Below are 19012 nucleotides of genomic sequence, written 5' to 3'. Positions count from 1 at the left end.
GAGGATAAAGGGGAATGCTGGTGAACTGAATAGAAATAAAGGAATGGTAGACAAGCAGGGATGGGGTTATGTAAGCTTTTAGGTAACGGTGACATGATGGTAAAGGCACCAGACAATGACTTGTTACTTTCATAGTCTAAGCATTTTAATTTTTTTTTAGATACCAGTAAAATCAGCTTTAGAGGGAAGTTAATTAAAGCCAAGAAGTTCTGGGAAAAGTCAGGATGAAAGGTCAAAACAACGACAAGAAGTTACACAATCCTTTTTGCTTACGCAGCTGAACTGAGCCATCTCCACATAAATAAAATAAACCATCCACCTGATGATGGAAGTCTGTTGACGAATCGGTGACAGCTCTGCCCCTCGTCCTCCTCAATGGAGAACCAAGCTCCAGTTCAACAGTGACCTTCACTCCCACGGCTGAGCGCTCTGGTCTGACCCAGACCTCCATCCTTCCTAGCCTCCTCCATACTCCCCTGAGCATCAGACCACGACCGCAGGGAACGTCTCTCATCCTTTCTCTCTGAACCTACTCACTGTCTGCCCTCTGGCCTCCTTCTGTAGCAGCATGAGTAATTCTGTCTTCTGAGAAGCTGTTTATATACCTTTACTGGAAATTCATTTTTATGATGCCTGAGGCTGCGGTGGATCGATCACAGGGACCTTGTCCAACCTTAGCTGTTCATAAGACGCCTACAGCCAGGACTGCAAGGCATAACGGGTCAGACAGGAGGGGGAGCTAAACAAAATATGCCAACCATCATTTCAAATCTCTATTCATGCAAACATTCTTCAAGAAACCGCAACTTTGACTGTCGACTGTGAGAGAAATTATACAACAAAGACGAACGAGAACATGATTAAAGCAACACAACGGATTGATGAATAGGCAGGGAGATAACCACATGAAGGTTAGTTTCATACTTTGCCTGGATGGTTTCAGTTTAAAGACTACATCCTCATTCTTCACTGAATAGTGAAAACAATCACAGACGGTATGATTGAGCATGAGTCGAGGAAAAGAAGGTCAGACAGAAACTGCTGCAATGATAAAACAAGAGAAAAACAGTATTTACATTATTATCCAAACAAAAGGAGAAGTTACTGGAAGGTCTCTGATGTCTGTGGCCCTCTTGTGGCAAATATCTAAAAGAGGATATTTCTGCTCGGCATGCGAAGACCTCGCCGACCCTGAGACACATTACTCCTCCACACTCCCCACATCCCTCCTCTGTCTCTTGCTTTAATGGCCTCTCATTTCAGTAGGATGTGGTGTTACATTGCAAATAGATGCAAACTCTCAGGCTGATCGAGTTTATTTGTGATGACTCTGTCTGGAGGGGAACTCCTCACTAGGGGACAGGACTGTGGGAATGGGCACGAGCTCCCTGGGGTGGCAGTAAAATCAAGACATTTCTCACTAAGCTGCTCCCATTGTGCGGCTACACTGATGAAAGTTGCTCATTCAGGCTGTTCTGAAAGTGGCCTTGAGACAAAGCAGACAGCAGGCTAAGAGGTGCCGTCACGCTCAGATTTTATCCAGCTTCCCGTCCCTCTGCCACTGCCTTGCCAAAGACCAAATGATGTGTACCTCCTCCAAAAAAGGCAGAAACATTTAGGCAGGGGCCGCATCCTTAACCCGGCTCATCCTGTCCCTTCCAGGTCTGCTCAACAAAGACCAGACACGCTGAGTTTGTACCTGGCAGGGTCTGTTTTATAACAGGGCACTGGGTTGTTGCTCTAAGGATGCAGCTCAGAAGAGACGCCACCACTTAACATACTCTACCCAGCGGTGTTTACCGAGAGCTTTCATCGCAATGCACATCTCACCACTGATGTATGATGATGACTGAGGCTGCGCTCTTATGCCAGTTTGCATTTACAGTCAGGAATGTATACACACAGAGCAGATACATTCCTGAATGAAGCAACTGTAGTCAGGACATTCATAACCGTGATAATCATCGAGCCCCAAATACATCCAATACATCTTGTCAAAAACCCAACAATGTCCAGAGGCAGTTGAGACCTACAGTGTTTATTTTCTCCACAGAGCATTGCCCAAGATAGTATAGAGTTGGGGGCGATAAAAAGGTACAATACCTTTTAGTATAGCGTCTGATATACTAAACCAGCTCTCTTATCTTCAGTAAGAGAGCCGCAGCTAAGGCTCGAGACTTCTTGAAGGGCTTTCACACTTGCAGAAAACTCCTGAAAAACTACAGGAGGAGCTGCATGTGTGAATTCAACAAACTTTGGTTCTTACCTGGCGAACAAGGCTGTTGGTTGTGGTGTCGGAGGAGGTGCTGCCATCTGATCCTTTAAATCGACCTTTTCTTCTCGCTCCTTTGCCGTGAGACTGAAGACATCAAAGAAAGAAGCCGTTAAAGAGGTCTCTCCCCGTCCCCGACTAGAAACCATATGTCATAACCGTTTTCCCATTCAACCGTTGTTACTTCTGTCTATAAGGATCAATGAGAAATCTCTTCTTTTTTTTTTACAGCAATCCAGTGTAAATGGGCCAATTTTCTATATCACTTGTAAGAGTGGTCTGTTTGTCTTGCGATCAAACCGTTTGTGTCTGAGATGTTAAAAGGGCCCATCACAGTTTCCTTACAGTCTAATTTGAAATCTGAACTTGTCGGGAAGATAGTCTTAAACTCAAATATATTTAATTTACAACAATATGAAAAACAGCAGCAAGGTTTTAAGCCTCTTGACAAACCGTCACACCGCACTCGGCTTTCAATCAGGTCAGCTACACGCCTTATTATGAAAAACCTTGTATCCTTTACAAAATCAAAACCGGATGAGTTGTTGCAAAAATTCATCCCCCGTACATTGTGTGCCGATCGAGACATGAGCTAATCAGACCTATTTGGTTTTTTGAACCAGGCTGTAAACATGTTAATCTCTGCTGTAAAAACAAGCTTTTTAAAATGGGTGTGTATGTGACTTCCTGTGCTTCTGCAGCCAGCCTCTAGTGGACACTCGACGAACTGCAAGAGTTTGCACTATGTAACCGCTTGGTTTCAACAGGCATTTTATAAATGGCATCTTGTAGTGTGTGAAAATAATTAATAAAGAAAATAATGGTTTGGCTCCTTTACCATTATATCAGTTATTTAGTTAAGGTACTTTCTATTGATGAACTAATTAATCCATTTAATTTCTATTTCAGCTGATTCAATGTTTGTCTTTCTTATCTCCTGCTGAGCAAAAACAGCAGTCTTTGAGACGACGTTCAGCCTCATTGATCTTAACATAAGAATCCAGAGTAACCAGGAGGACCAGAAGCTGTTTATGTGGACATGAAGTATTGCTTTAACACTCGAATAAAACAGTGAACTCCCCCATTTAGTAAAAGCAGCTAAGAGCCTCATTATTCTTTCAATTAGTTAAGAGCAGCATTCACTGTTTCATCAGAAGTGAACCATTATGACAGGTGTCATAAAAACAGTGTAATTACGTGGGTGGTCTCGAATATACGAGCTGATATGATGAGAGACTGGAGAAGTAATGCAACCAGCTCAAATGCTCAAACAGTATGTGTTGCTAGTGGCAACCAAAAAAAACAGAAATTCATTTAAAAAAAATCAGCCTTTTTATTCCAAGCCGTTCCCCCGGGACATTGTTAATCGTGCATATGAAAAGGCAGAGAGAGAGAGATATTCTGTGGTCATGGTGAATAGCTTGAGCTGCCCAGGGAGAGTATGGAGGAGCGGAGAGGACAAACAGAACAAGTAGAATATATGTTGAAGAGATGCACATTGTTGCATAATGCCAAATCCATTTAAGTCATCTACAGAAAGCCTTTCCAGCAATACTGCACTGAGAGATTGGTTTTTATAACCAAACCAGAGGAAGTACTTAACACATGTACACAGAAACTATTATTACAAGTAGGCCTGCCCAAATCTACTCAACGCACTTCTTCTCTTATTTTCCACGGAGAAAACAAACACATAGGCTACTGTACATAGTTACTGCACGTTTTCTCATTTGAAACAACAGATTTGTCAAAGAATTATTGGATTAAATCATTAAAAAGATGCACTTATCCCTGCTCCAATGCTTCTTTAAGTTCCTGGCTCCCAATGTAAAGGTGATCGTGCTTTCACAGTGAACGCTCCCTAACTATCCAACTATAGAAATATTAGATTAAGTTATTAAAAAGATGCACCTATCCCTGCTTCAGTGTTAAAAACCTCTCTTTGGGGCGTGTATTAGCTCAGAAATATATTTTTAATGCAGGACCTGTAGCTATAGGCTACTTTAATATGATTGGATCAGTAATTTTACTCAGTGTAAGTAAGGCTGCTTACATCAACAAGTTAGCCGACTGAAATCGTGTCTTGTTGAGTTCTTAGAAGTCTTGTAAGAAGGTGTAAGACAAAAAAATCTCACCTGTTAGGGCTGAGAAACTAATTGAGTTTCAGTTTCAATTAGCCTACAATTTTGGCTTGAAACAAGATAAAACAAGATAATTCAACTATTAGCCTAGCCTACTGGCAATGTTGCTGGTTTTGTCATATGTGGTAAATGTTTAAAGTATATGTTGTCAGCCTATTCTTTGGCCACAGGGGACCGTCCCAATACCTCAAAAACATATTTAATTTATTTATTAATTAAGACTAATTATTTTAAGCCTACAAATTCAATTTTTTTCACTTATTTGTTTTCATTTAGCCTTGTTTTCCCAAGTGTTCACTGTTCAGAGTGTCAGAAGTGTTTTAGTTCAATTAATTCTAGTCCTAATAGTAATCCTGATTAGATACTAATCATGATCTCATTATTAATTAAAAAAAATAATTGTGATTTTTGCAGTAATTGAGCAGCCCTATCACCTGTTGATACTTCGCTAATATTTCAGATATCAGGCTACAGTTGTGTGTTTAGTTGGCACTTTTAAATAAAACGTAGTTTACCTGACAAAAAGAGTCTCTCACCTTCTTATTCAAGGACCAGATAATCACTTCCGGCTGAAATCGACCGTTAAAATTCAAAAACAGCTAGCAGCTTCCGGCCGGCGCCAGGACGCAGGACAGGTTGAGCGCAGGTGAGCTCAAACCGATCTGTTCCCTGACTGTTTAATGACAAATATTCGCGGTAATTTCCTTAAATTAACTTACCTGTAACATGGGGTGTTCCAGCGAGTCCATGTGTTTGTCCAGCGGTGTTGCTGCAGTTGTTGAAGAAGTATTTCTGACGACTTTTAAACAATTTGATTATAGTAAATATTAGACAAAAGCTCCCTGCTCGGGCAGACGCACCAATTGTGTCTGAGATAAAAACTAAACGTCATTTTAGTTTAGTTTTTTTTTTTTTTTGCACCGAGTCGCTGGTAAAGACGAATAAACAGAATAAACTGCAGTTTGGGAAGCTGGACCGGCAATCTTCAAGTTTGAGACAGGAGAGAGTTTAAAAGGAGGAGCTTGAGCGGAAGAGGTTCGTGGAGCAGTTTTCCCTGTAGTTCAGATGATGATGATGATGATGATGATGATGTTAATTTGAATTCTCGGATATTATAGCCTTCAGCATCACAGTGCTCTTCCTACCCACACTGGCTGTGAGAGAGAGCTCTCCTGCTCCATGCATGCGCCCTCATCCAACGCCAACACCTCTCTGCCTTCCCACTGCAACAAACCGATGAAGAGGACTCACAGCATCCAAGCTGAAAATCCGAAAACACCATGTATGGCTTTAACGCCTTTTACTGTAGAGAGACAGAAATGGTTGAAATAATAACCCCTAACCCCTAAACCAAGATGAGCTTACTCCAAGGCTACTTTACTGATGAACATTTTGTACAAACATGATGTCATTTTAGTAAGTTAGGCTACAATTCCCAGAGGTATGTAAACTAGGTGTAGGATAGATAATATTGATAAGATATCTTCATTATTAAGTGTACAAGTACAACAAAATACTGTTGGAGCCAATGTGTAGACGCCTAATAGAGGAGTTAATTTATCCTAAAAAACTAGTAATTGGCTGCATTCTTATAATATTTGAACATGAGAAGCACATGCGTGAGTTAGAATAATCTCTAATTAAGTCCTTTTTCGTCAATATTTAAAGTGCTATCTCCTGATTTCTACGCGTATAATACAGTTTAAATTAAGTGAAATCTCAGTTAAAAAAAAAAAGTCTTCAGTTTTAACTTCAGTAGGATGGAGGATATGTGACAATTATTTTGACGGTGTTGCTTGTACTTTTACTTGAATTAAAGATCTGAATATCTCCAATATTGTAGGAGAACAAACATGTTAAATCAACCTAATAGTTACTGTTACTTTGAAAACTAAAGCTGCACCTGTTCCTGCTCAGGTGAGCTCTGCACAGAGGTTAAGGAAACAGTTTGGACCTAAATCTATGCAGTGCTTCTCTGTCAGTTATTCAGTCTAATACTTTTGCTTTTAGTTACTGTCCATTTGAAATGAACAAACTGCACAACCTTCTTCACAGCAGCATATCCATTGAAGTCATACTGTGTACTGCAGCTGAGGTAAACGCTTTCCCAAGGCAGCTCCAAAGTCATGTTATTCATTATTGCCCCCTAGTGGTTGCATGTGCACTCACACTTTAAAATGCTGCTGCTTCATTAGAGCAGATTAGAGCCAGTTAACTAGGCATGGTTGGTATACAAAGCAGGCTTTCAAAACATCTGCATAATGTCTTTTTTGTCACTGGAAGGAGCTCTCCATGTCTTGAAGAAAATGAGCCTTGTTGATGTCAGAGTAAATGGTTTAAACTGCATTAAGTGCAGAAGGTGTGCTTTTACCCAGTGGTATGGGAATGGTTGGATATACTATTTTATTTAAGTTTAGCCTGTGAGATGGAAAACTCTGATTGCCTTATACTGTGCTTCATTGATTGCGTGTATACTACAAGAGGTGGCAAAAATAAAACAGTCAGATAACTCACTTCTGTATGTCTTAAAATAGAAAATAGTTTGTGTTTGACATCTAGGATACGACCTCATCACTCATCACAGATTTATTTTATATGCGGAAACCCCCCCCACCCACCACCACCACCACCACCTCAGAGCCACAGGTGGATGCTGGGGCTGAGCGAGAGTGCAGAACCGGTTCAGGTCAAAGCTGGCAATGAAAGAGAGGAGGGAGGGAGCAGAAATCTTGCAGCTTAAACCGACCGCTAATTGGAAGAAGGTGTTGTCAGGTGATCGTTGAGCATGATGCACGTCAAGTGTGAAATCAGTGCAGCTCGAGTTAACTGCCTGAACATGCTCGCAGGTGTCGCCTCATCGCCTTCAAATGAATGGAGAACAAACAATAAATATATTTTTATTGGTTTGCTTGCTGTCCTATCCATTTAGATTGAAATAATCAAATGTTTGGTGGTAGCAAAATTGATGCCAAATGGAAAGAATCCATAACTCCACTAATTTCCTTTAAAGCTAAAGAAACAAGTCTGTTTTTTTATTTTCTTTTAAAGGAATAATATTCATATATTTATGTTCAAATATAGACATTAAGAGTCCAAAGGTGTCTGAAAAAACAGCCTCTGAAATTCTGACTGAAGTACAGTTTGTACATATTTGTACTTAAATACTTGAGCTTCTTTACACTACTATAGCGACCCCTTTGAAGGAGACGCTTCATGTCAGAAATGTCTTTTTGAACTATAAAATGAACATGTTCTGATTGCCCGAACAAGATCCCCTTAATGTGAAAACAACAACAGGTGCAATGGATTGTTTTCATTCAGATCCTTTCAAACCCAATGGAAAACATTTTTATATTTCCTGCTTTGTCTCTCTCTCTCTCTCTGTGTCTTAGCTTTCCGCTCCTCTGTGTGTATTCTGCTGCCCTGATGACCCCGCAGCTGAACTCCTCTTCTGGATGGCAGGTCTCTGATGAACAAGTAAGGATACTCAGCATTACGCCAGCATTGCCCAGATAAAGAATGCCCTTCCTGCCTCCATCCTGGCAGCAGTTGCCTTGAAAAGACAAACACATGCCAACAAAATGCCTCTTTAGTGCAAAGAGCAGATTTACACATGACCCAGTAGGTCTGAAGCTTTCCTGGAAATACAGAAGGGGTTGGCCAAAGTAACAGCAGCAAAATAGCTTGAATAAGAGAAAAATGCCATGGACTTCCTGCTATTGTCTGAAACTTTCTCAGGAAGTCACAATAATAAGTGTCAGCCTTTTTCTGATAGGATAGCCCAGTAATCTCATGACACTGTCAACACAACTGACTTTGCACTTTGATAGTCAGTGCAGCGAGACACTTTCAATAATAACCATGCCATGTGTATCAAGTTACTCATTCTTCACACGAAGAGAGCAAGTGCCCAGATTCTGCAGAAATCTGTGGATGCTGATTGAGGTCGTAAATGGTAAATTGACTTCAGCTTGTATATTTGTTTTCTAGTCTTCTGACTACTCAAAGCGCTTTTACAACGCAGGTCACACATTCACACACTGAGGGTAGAGGTTATGTAAAATGACCATCAGAAGTTACTGATCCCAATTATAAGCATAAGCAACTGAATCAATTCGGGGTTAAATGTCTTGCCCAAGGACACACCGACATGTTGCTGCAGGAGCTGGGGATCGAACCCCTGACCTTCCAGTATAGAAACAACCGACTCTACCAACTCATCGACAGCCACCAATAAAATGTCTATACCTTTTTCAATACTTGTTTTTAAAACCCACACAATATCCATTATTTTAAAGAATGATAGCTTTGAAAATTACCCAAGCTTTACAAAAAAAAAATCACATCTTTGATCATATTTGGAACCTAAGCTACCACAAGTGAAAGAGAGCGAGCAATTTTTCTAAATTGCAGGCATACATTGGAAATGTTTCAGTACCAAAACGTTGCCATTGTATTTGAGTCAACCTCCCAGACTCCAGGACATTTTTCAACAAACCATAATCAGACAGGCATAACAAATAATCTGAGACCCATCTCATGTTCTCCACCCTAAGTACCAGCTCTTCCCCTCAGGCCGATGATGCAGGGTAGCCTTAGGCAGGAACGACCGTTTTAAAAATTCCTTTGTCCCCACATCCATCAAAGCCCTGAACACCACCTGAGCTTTAAGGTGTGGTGTCTTTCAAAACTGTCATCTTAGCTTTGCAGCCGAATCGATTCTGTAACATCTGCAAGCAAGCTGATTAAAAATGGCAGAAAATCTTCTCTTAATACTTCTAACAACACAAATCCAATTTCATCAACAACTAAGTTGATTTACTGTGTTTTTGTTATCTCATTGTACCGATGTACTCCTCATATTCTCGTCTTTCTCCACCTCCTATTGCAGGCCCACTCTGGCCGCTGAAGAGCATGTGTGCTGTGTGGGCCGGAGTTTCTGTCTTGTACAGTGAGCATTAGTCATCCAGGTTGGTGGATGGAGAACAAGTAACTCAGGTGGGTGGAAGTGCCCTCATATTGGATCACACAGAGACCCTAAAAACAAAGAACAATGCCTCGGAGATGAGAAGCCCGAAGACAGCAACATTTCAACAAACAGGGCTTTTAAATAGATGTATTTTAGGAGCAGCTTATTCCTCACAAAGAGGCATTTTTCTTTTCTTTGCACCTCGAATAAGAGTTTGCCAATACACCAGTCTGCAGTGATTTATCTGTAAGTAGAAATGTGGTTATCACTTTTTATAACCTTCGAAAGCACTAAAGTCCCATTAATGCACATATCAAAATGGAAGTTATAAAGAGAAAGAAGACACTGACAAACCATATTACGATAGATAGATATACAGTTCTTTATGTTTGACTAGTGACAAATTTCTTCAAAAATAAATGATTTGATTGTATGAGGGTATAGTTATATCGTAGCTCAATCTGACTTGCTGGGGAAAGAACACTAGTGGTCTGGAAGGAGAAACTCCAGGTGTAGTGAAGGAGAGAAACATTTGGTTGTTTGCGTTCACACATAGAGCTCCTCTGGCAAATGTCAGGAGTTTTTTAGGTGTTTTCTTAAAGTGTGAAAGCTCTATTAGTGTCCAAATGCAGGCACTCATGTTAGCTAATATATACAAATAAATCACAAGTATAAAAAAAAAAATGGGGGTTCATTCAGTTAACGTTCATTTATCATTCAGTGCTCGGGCTAAAACATCATAAATACTTACAAATAGACCAATAATGATTTTCACATCCTGTTTGCACACAGTGAAACTTGCATGTGAGCAGAAAGTGGTTATTCACTGGTCAAGGCAAATTATAAAAAGGGTTAAAGGAAGAATGTGCGACATTTTACACATAAATATATCAGAGATCCAGTCTATCCTGTGTAAATGTGTCTCTGAGTCATGACTGTCTACAAGGAGTGAGAAGCTCGAGTCCCGCTGGCTGTGTTGTTGTCAGAGCCGTGTTTACATGGACGGGACGGCCGGCTCCTCCCCTTTTGTATAAAAGCTGTTTTAGTCAAGGACTAGATAGAAGAAGAACATACTCACTGATTATTTGAATAAGAGTTTTTAGATCACTGTCATTCTGCGCCAATTTACATGCAATGTGAGGGTATGAGCTAACTAAAGAGCGCTAACATTAGCATGCTAACACAACAATGCAGGCTGGCCCTTAATGGTGCTTTATTGTGGTGAACACACACGAGGGGAGAGGGGTTGGAGGGGTGTCGCTGGAGGAGAGCGGAGGCTTCAGTATGGAGGAGGTTCAGCCAAACAGCAGTTTGTTTTGGTTTCATGCTGGAGCTCAAGGGCGACATCTGCTGGATCAAAAAGTTGCACATTCTTCCTTTAAATAATGCGTGATGTTTTAGAATTTGAGTTCATGTTCAAATAGAGCAAGGAGCAGAAGACAGGCCCAACCCATCAACAGGCCGAGGTTCTGCAGGACAAACAAGAGGAATGGTCTGTCGGTCTTCACTCGACTCATCTCAGGAAGCTAAAAGAAAAGACAAAACAAAATGATGAACAGTATTGACTAGAATGTTTTACGTTAATGCTGGTGGTTTTTCTGTTTTTTTAATGTCGAGGTATCCCGTTGATGTGGTTGTCTATCTCTCAGTACTTTTGAAATCTCTTCCGCTGTCCATGACAATCTCTCGGTCCTTCTACAGAACTTTTGAAACAGGTCCGCTTTCTACCTTTTCTAAAAATGCTTTTTTATTTTATTTTACAGACAGATTAGCGCTTTGCTGTATAGACTCCCACAGCCCTATCAGACTGTTTTTTCTTACACGATCCCGGGAACACTCGCTTGCTCAGCCTGGTGGGAAACCTGAAACTAGTGACACTGCCATAGTTGGAGGATTCTGTGGTAGTTGAGCTATACCACAATATTTCTATGTGCAACCACATCTACAGAGAGTGCTTGTTTCACTGCTATGTGGTATAAGACCGCTTTGCCTGTCAGACTTATACTAAGTAGATTGTAGGAATAAGTACAGTGGTGTAGCTCAGTGATTTATTTACTTTTTTCAGGATTATTTTTTCCACAAGCGATGAATTATATCCGGACAAATTGTTGGGTTCAGTATTTTCATGGGATTCATTGACAATAAGAGAATAAAGAATATCACCAGTGTAAACCTTAAGAAGCCCCACCTTACCATTTCTACCAGCGACAAATATAGAAAAATTCCAGCAGTGACCGCGAAGATCCACTGCTGCACCTCCATCTCTGCGGACACGAACAGTCCGATGTACAGACCCATGAAGGCCGTCAGAGCACTGAGGAAGTTCATAAGCACAGCAGTCCTCACTGAGAGTCCGGAGCTGAGCAACACTGCAAAGTCCCCTTTGAGACAGTAAGCAGAAAACATCAAGTCAACAGTCATCAGAAAAGTGTTTCCTGGCCTCGGCCAAAACAAACACCGACAAAAAGAAAAAAAGCCTCCCCATAGTAAGTCCTGTGACCTCTCACCCATCTCATGGGGGATCTCATGGCACAGGATGGCCACGGTGGTCGCCATGCCAGTCTCTGCTGAAGAGGAGAAGGCCGCTCCCACAACAAGGCCATCAGCAAAGTTATGAAGGCTGTCTCCCACAATTACCATCACAGCCAGCAGAGGAACCCCTTGTCCTGGGAACACAAAGAGAGCCTGTGTCTTTAAAGCCCGTCCTCCGACCGTGACAATTTCTCTGTCATGCCAAGTGACTAATTATTACAAAGACCATCACAATTCAACTGCAGCATGAAGCTCATATATACTGACCCTGCTTACTCTGATGTGAAGGCCTCCTCGTTTCTGTGCGTTGGGGAGACGTTTCTGCACACTCCAAGTCTTCCACTGATCCCTGCAGCAAACATAATCATTCGACAAATCTGACTTGAGAAAGTAAGAAAGTTTAACAAACGGGACTGGTTTGTAGTTTAAATTGTTCTGGTTTTTTAAATATGTTTTCACTTGTTTGTGCATGATTCCACGCGACATGAAGTGCTTTCTGAATGATTCAGTACTTCTCATTTTCCAACATCCTACATGCCCTATTCCTTCACTCCCTCCCACACCTCTCTTCATCTCCTGTTATATAAGAACAGCACAGGTCGAATTTGATCTGAGTGCATTTTCAGTCTGCTTTTTTAAAAACATGGATCTAGTGAATTCATACATTCCTTTATCTACTGAATATGTGTTCAGATTCCTTCTATAGTGTAGTCATGTTTTTTTTTTTTACTGATGTATACATGTGCAAAAATGTGCCACAATCAAAAGGTGGTTCTCCTGCTGACAGTGCCCCCTAGCAGAGAATGAGTACTGTTTACAACACGTGTGTTAGTGCTTTCTTGTTGCTTGAGCCGAGAGTTTTGTGGTTGTGAATCGTCATAGGGTAAAATTTGCAGATTGGTGCAGATGCGGCTTTTTTCCAAACAGTTCTTCCCGCATTTGTCGCTGCAGCTGTGTTGTTAAAAGTCTGAATTAGGTGTTTACCTCATTTGTTAATATCATAGCTTACCCTGAGTTTTGTTTAAACTTGATGATCTTCTGATTGGAAACTCTGCATGATCATGATGGTTATTTGAAGCCCCCTCCCACCCTTTTAATTGAACACACTCATAGAAACTCCTGGTTGACTTATCATGTTGATATCCAGTTTCGTCTGAGTGTTTAGCGCGATCTCATTTTGTGAAGCCAGATAACCAAAAGACACCCTGGGTCTGTTTAAATGGATTTGTAATAAAGGCTTCTTCTCTTCTTGTTCATGTACAGATAACAGGAATAATGTCAGGAATCAGGGTTTCCCACAAAAAATGACAACAACAAAAAAAAATTCAGTCTGGGTAGCGGTGAGACTCACCAGCTGAATAGTGGAGATTGACTTGCCCCTCTGTGACTGACCATTGCATTTAAGCTGTAAGGGAAGGTCCCCAGAATGACCCTGCAAACAACAGAAAGTCACGAGACCAACAATCGGCCAAAGCACAGACGTGTTTGTTCATGGTAAACTCTAAAAGTTCAACCTCTGACATGATAAAGACATTCAAACATCAGCCTCTTCCCCTTTACATACTACAGTTCAAGTATTTACATCCGTATCTGTTGGATTTAAAAGATAATTATCGAGAAAATGAAAAGTCTTACATGGCCATGAGAAGGAACCAAAAAGGAAAAAATCCTTTCAATTAGGAAAAAGCCGTAGATCCCTGCGATTATTCCAAGAATCCTCCACAGGTACTCTTTCTCTTCTGTCAAGAGTTCATCATCATGACTGTGAGAGTCATGATGGAGGCCAAGGATCTCCAAAGGAGACAAAGAGAGAAACAATTAGACATTAGCTCCAGTCAACAGGGAGTAGCATCTTGTAGTACATGTAGTGCAATGTAAGTGGCTCTGTGTCCTATACCTGTGGTATGAGGTGTAAGAGTGCGTCTCCTGAGAGGGTACCCACTGCCAGGCCCACAAACAGCTGCAGGATGAGGGTGTAGGTTTCCTGACAGGAGTTGAAGAAGATCAGACAGATACCGAGCATGGAGCCAACAGTTATGAGCAGGACGGCAGCCGTGCTATAGCCATACTCTGTAGGGAAGAGAAGGCTTTGAGGTTATAACATATAGACTGTATAAATAACAGACATCAACCATGGCGTCACCTGTTGGTTGTCAACTGAATTTTTGAACCAGAGAACTCAGCTGTCAGTTCATGCTGTCAACATATTGGTTTCCTTGAGCCATAAGTGACAGTATTTGGATTAAGGGTGGTGCTAGAGCGGAGGGTTACTAAAAGACAAAATATTGTCAAAACCGTCTGTGCCCTTTGCTTGTTCATAAGATGGCGAAAGATGGTACTGCAGTCCAGATTCAAAACATTGAAGAGCGCTGTCTCCCCCGCCCCCTCCTCTCTAGAGTCGATGCTCACGCAGGTTGCCATGTGGTGGACACTGAAGCTTCAGTGTTTTTCCAGCTCTGCATCGGTCTGTAAACTTCTGTGTTCTAACCTCTCTCCATTTTTTAAAAGCATCTCCAATATTGATCCTAGTTTGAGCACGTTTCTGCTCGTGGAGCTTATTAGAAACATGTAGAGGCTTTTTAGGTCGGGTACAATCACTTCTATCTGAACCACTTCTCTTGCCCGCTTCCATCGCTGCAACACCTGTTGGGTTGACCTGATAACTGGTCTCATATCTGGCAAACCGAGGGGCGTCCAAAATGGCTGTGTGGGGGGGTGCCTTAAAACAGTCTACCTTCTCTGGTCCAAACAAATCCAGAGCATTCAGGAGCAGAATCTAAAGTTAGAAGGAGGACATACTGGCTGCTGCATTGTTGTCAGAGAAGCCAGCACTTCAACATAGCATGTTTCCTTAAAGTCTGATCATATAGTAAGGTCACTTTATCAATTAATTCAGAAGATATCCTAAAGATTGCTCCTTTTAAGAAATTCGTTATCCATTTAGTTTTGAAACTGTATGCATTTTTGGCCTATACCTAAATGCCTAAATTGTGCAAACAGTTAAACCTATTAGACCAAAGAACATTGGTCCTCTAGCAGTCTATTTAGGCTGCTTAGTCAATCAGAATTACAAACAAATTTCTTGAACTTTTTACTGCACCGGTATGTTTGTGTTTTATTGTCTTCATATTTACAAGAACAGCTGATGACCTTAAACAATATTTAATCAAACATTTTTTCTTAATCCAATTAAAAAGGTCACAAAAAAAAAGAACCCAGGTTAAATATCTTACTCTCAAAAGGCGTGGGTAGGGCTCCTTGTCTGCTTTGCTCTGCAGACTCACAGGCATTGCCAAGCAACTGCTGAATGATGGCGGGGCAAATCTGTCTGAAGTGCTCTTTGGAAATTGGCGAAGTATGATTCAATTCAAAGATATCCACCAGCTGATTGGCTGAAAAACACACCTGTTAAGATTCAAATATGGAAGACAGAGTTATTAAAAGGTATCGAGCATTAAAGCAGCTGCACGTCAGGTAAAACAATGATGTCATGACTATCAGGGCTGCAAAAACAAATAAGATAATATTCACTATCAGATCAAATCAAATGCATGCATCATTCCTCACCTCTCCCCAGTCATGGCCTAATTTTGTTTCATGGTTGCAACCATCCAGGAAGTGTCCGGCCCCATTCTGTGAACTTCCTGCGATGCTCTCCCTCTTGCTGTAATGAGAGTGTGTGCTGTCTCCTCGTCCTATTCCCAGCTGATGAAGCAACTCCTCTAAGTCTTAAGAAAGAAATCACTATATCACGCTACTGTGCACAAGGTCTAATTCAGCAAAATCAGTCACTGTATGGCAGGGACTTATGACAAATTATGCAGATTAAATTGAAAATTGAGCCTGAAAAAAATTATACTGACGAGTTCTAAAGATACAAAGGTTGTTGGGGTTTTGCATTTTTGTCATGATTGAGCTATATATCAAACAGATGATTGAAATAAATTGGGCTTTTAGTAGCTTTGGAAAGAGAGGAGTTAGCCTTTGGCAGAAGATGACCACTTGCATACTGACCTGTTATCTGCAGGTTAGTGGTGCGATTTAGGGACTGGAAGATGTAGTCTGTAAAGAAGGCAGGAGACGGGAGGTCCTTCGGTCCGAAACAGTGGCCCTGCAGAATATGGCTGATGATTGCTGCCGCCACATTGGGCACAGACGACATACCAGCACCTTCACTTTCTTGCACATTCACGTCTTTAAAGAGGCGAATGGCATCAATACACTGTGGGATCAAAAGGCCAAATTATCACATCCTGTCATGCACCTTTCTTGACAGGAAAGATCTCAGAATAAAATTCCTTACTTGAAAATCATAAGGAGAATCTGCATTGGAGGGGTCATAGTGCTGGTTGATGAGCTGCAGAATGCTTTCTGTTTCACTGGTTGAGAGGAAGCTGTTGTCTTCAGCGGGATGTAGATTGGTGAGAGCCAAGAGATAATGCTCGTAGTTTTCAGAAGAGGCGTCGGAGGAAAGCAAGAAAGGAGATGCTGCATTTGCTACACAGAGATCTTGCAAGTTGATTATGTAGTACAGCAGTACAATAGAGATCTGCTGGTAGTCCTCCATATTGAGGTAAGCCTTCTGATCGTCCTCTAGCACAGCGAGGGCAACGTCTGTTGTCAAGCACTGGAACAGGAACATGCAGGAGGGAGAGGACCATTTTTAGGCAGAAAGTTTCAAAGTCCCTGGTCATTCGAGTATTGACATTAGATTAGCATGTGGTGGAAATAAGTCCGCCTACAAATGAGCTTTTTACATGCAGTGTTCTCTGCTCTTGAGAAAAGCAGAAGCTTTGTGTTGCTGTTTGTGGTGAGGACAAGTTCATACACATTAGACCCCCATTCAGAATATATAAGGGTAGGAGAATATTTGAACCACATTTCCTATTAAAGGCTCAGTATGTAAATTCTGCCACCAGGGGGGGCTCTCACTGAAGACAATAACAAAACATTTTAAATGAATTTGGATATATTAGTGTTACAATTTTAATAACGTTTTACATATTGCACATATTAAAGGAATGTGGACATTTTGGCTAATAAGGAAACCTTAGGAAAAACTAATTCTAAAGTTGCTCTCTATACTTATGCAAATCTCGCTTGAAGGTTTGAGAAATACCTAATCCTATCGCCAGTCCACTTGCACAAACATGTAAAGTACCCTTAACTCTGTTTCGTGCAGTTTATCAGGTCAAACTAGGGGATGTCTAAAGCCACTCAGCATGAATGCCCAATACAGGTCAAGGACTTAAGCCTCCACATTCACTAACATTCCAGTCATAACAAGCTTGAAATAAGCAGGCAGGAATGAAAGGAGACATAATAAGGACTCAACATATTGATGTAAAAGTTATAGCTCAATTTATTATGATACTCCTCTGATCATATAAAGAAAGTTGTAGGCCTTACCTTGTCACAAAAGTCCTGAGAGGTACCAGTCTGCTCTGCACAGTTCACTGCCCGGAGGAGCTCGGTTATCAGGATACTGGTGTGGTTCCTCAGGAGCTGTGGCTTGTCATCGGCACCCAGGGGCAGATTCAAGGCCCTGAGAGCCTCCTGCATGTACCCCCTCTCCTGCCCTGCCACCTCGTGCACGTTCTCCAGCAGCCAAAGAGGTAGCAGCAACAACAAAGTGGGACAACGGCCCCTGAAGTGCATGGTCACCAAGGCAGTCCGACTCCCTTACTCTCCCAGCACTGGCCGCAGGGTTGAGAAAAACAAGGATATGATGAATAAAAAATATACTTACAATAGAAGTTAGAGAGAAGTTTGAATTAAGGAGGAGAGAGGGCAGAAAGCTTTTACAGAAGCAGAGTAGTGGGAGACGTCTATAAAAGCTACCCCTGATATGCTGGAGTACAGGATGGTTCTGTAGGCACCCCTCAGCTGAACCAGCTCTTACAGTGCCAAATAGTCAGCCAAAGCTTGGGCCCCTCGGTCCACAACAAAAGGATTAGTGAGAGAGCACAGGGGCAGGGAGAAGGGGGCATGAAGGGGGAGACTGGAGAGAAAATAATTAGTATTGAGTGAACCAAGGACGAGTGAAAAGGCTATTACCTGTAACTCAGTGGCTGACATAGACAGAGATTCAAATGTAAAACAACACATTTTCTCCTAAAGTGCTGTTCAAAAGCCTCATATGTAACGGAACCTCTTGGGTTTGTAACCCAAATGTGGATAAATCTTTATTTTTCTTCAGCCGTCAGTGTTTAAGTTTGTCTAAATGATGTTGTGGTTTCTTTATTCAACTGTATTACTTGTTCAGGAAGGAGCCTAGTGCATGTGCAGTAGTTTGTTTTGAAAATGAGCCCCTCCCCATCCAATGTAGAAAAGCACCTGGGACATTCACATTAAAGATTTCTTATGCTGTATGATCTCTGAGTCATGAAAGATCAAAAAACACTGAGCAAAACATGCCAAAGTGTTCTGGCAACTTTCCACCATACGCCCACACTGTGCACCGTGCAGGGCAAACAGACCGATCAATGAGAGGAGACAAGATGCAGCCAAGCCTGAGACAAACCAGATATGAAAAAAAAGATGCTTACTGTTCTCCACTCTGCTTCTCTCAGCTGCTACACCTAGGTTTGTTTCCCTCCTCCAGTTGGAACAACAGAATGTCCAGGGCTTGTTTGGGGAGAATTATCAGGAATTGGTGCCGTTGTTAAAACCCTCTTACGACAAGTAAGAGTTGAGTCAGCAGCTGAGGATTAGTTGCGACAGCCTTGAAGGTCTGCCTCATTTTCAACATTAGGTGACAGGGGTAGCCAGACGCCTGCAGGTGGTATTTAATAAGCTGTAGCCAGAAATTAAAATGTATTTGAAATTCAGAATTAATCATTACTAAATTGTAAATAAATCACCAGACAATCCATTGATAGTTTGCATTCTGTCATTGGGTTAATTCCTACCAATTATTTACTCAAAACATTTTAAAAAGTATTTTGTTCACCATTTCGATTTCGTTCTAATATTCCAACTAAGCTAGTATATGTGCCTCTATCAGTAATAAAGAACACTTTTAAAACATTCCCAGTTTCATCTAGCATCATCATCAAATGGAAATATGAATCTGAGTAAATATACTGAAGACATCCC

General features: G+C 41.3%; 2 protein-coding genes and 1 long non-coding RNA gene across 6 annotated transcripts in view; 1 reads left to right on the top strand and 2 right to left on the bottom strand.

Moving 5' to 3' along the window:
* The window catches only part of cacnb2a (calcium channel, voltage-dependent, beta 2a), a 62821-nt gene extending 57193 nt beyond the window's left edge, over window positions 1-5628 (bottom strand). The window contains exons 1-2 of one of the 2 annotated variants that reach the window (XM_020647520.3): window positions 5133-5628; window positions 2267-2359 (exon numbers count right to left, since the gene is read on the bottom strand). In XM_020647520.3, coding sequence (XP_020503176.2) covers window positions 2267-2359; window positions 5133-5162 — 123 coding nt within the window. In that variant the 5' untranslated portion in view covers window positions 5163-5628. The remainder of the gene's footprint in view (window positions 1-2266; window positions 2360-5132) is intronic. The other variant, XM_020647524.3, reaches the window with a different exon arrangement.
* LOC136177189 (uncharacterized) lies at window positions 5023-10066 on the top strand. Its single transcript, XR_010664827.1, has 3 exons — window positions 5023-5059; window positions 7806-7890; window positions 9305-10066. It is a non-coding gene; the product is annotated as an uncharacterized lncRNA (long non-coding RNA).
* On the bottom strand, window positions 9751-18538 carry LOC109994286 (zinc transporter ZIP12). Of its 3 annotated transcripts, none has more exons than XM_029280004.2 (13): window positions 18463-18538; window positions 17324-17610; window positions 16218-16541; window positions 15929-16136; window positions 15482-15642; window positions 15148-15319; window positions 13812-13984; window positions 13550-13705; window positions 13266-13346; window positions 12182-12263; window positions 11890-12048; window positions 11576-11763; window positions 9751-10908 (listed from the first exon to the last, which is right to left on the bottom strand). In XM_029280004.2, the coding sequence occupies exons 2-13, from the start codon at window positions 17570-17572 to the stop codon at window positions 10780-10782; spliced, it is 2082 nt and encodes a 693-aa protein (XP_029135837.1). In that variant the 5' UTR covers window positions 17573-17610; window positions 18463-18538; the 3' UTR covers window positions 9751-10779. The 3 variants fall into 3 exon arrangements, with proteins under 3 accessions (XP_029135837.1, XP_065804823.1, XP_065804824.1); XM_065948751.1 differs by lacking the exon at window positions 18463-18538 and adding an exon at window positions 17756-17819; XM_065948752.1 differs by lacking the exon at window positions 18463-18538 and having other exon boundaries at window positions 12191-12263; window positions 17324-17811.
* Between the last annotated feature and the right edge of the window lie 474 nt (window positions 18539-19012).

This window comes from Labrus bergylta, chromosome 20 (assembly GCF_963930695.1).
Source record: "Labrus bergylta chromosome 20, fLabBer1.1, whole genome shotgun sequence".
Lineage (NCBI taxonomy): Eukaryota > Metazoa > Chordata > Actinopteri > Labriformes > Labridae > Labrus > Labrus bergylta.
Note: the sequence above shows the minus strand (reverse complement) of the source record. Positions and strands in the feature narration are given on the sequence as shown.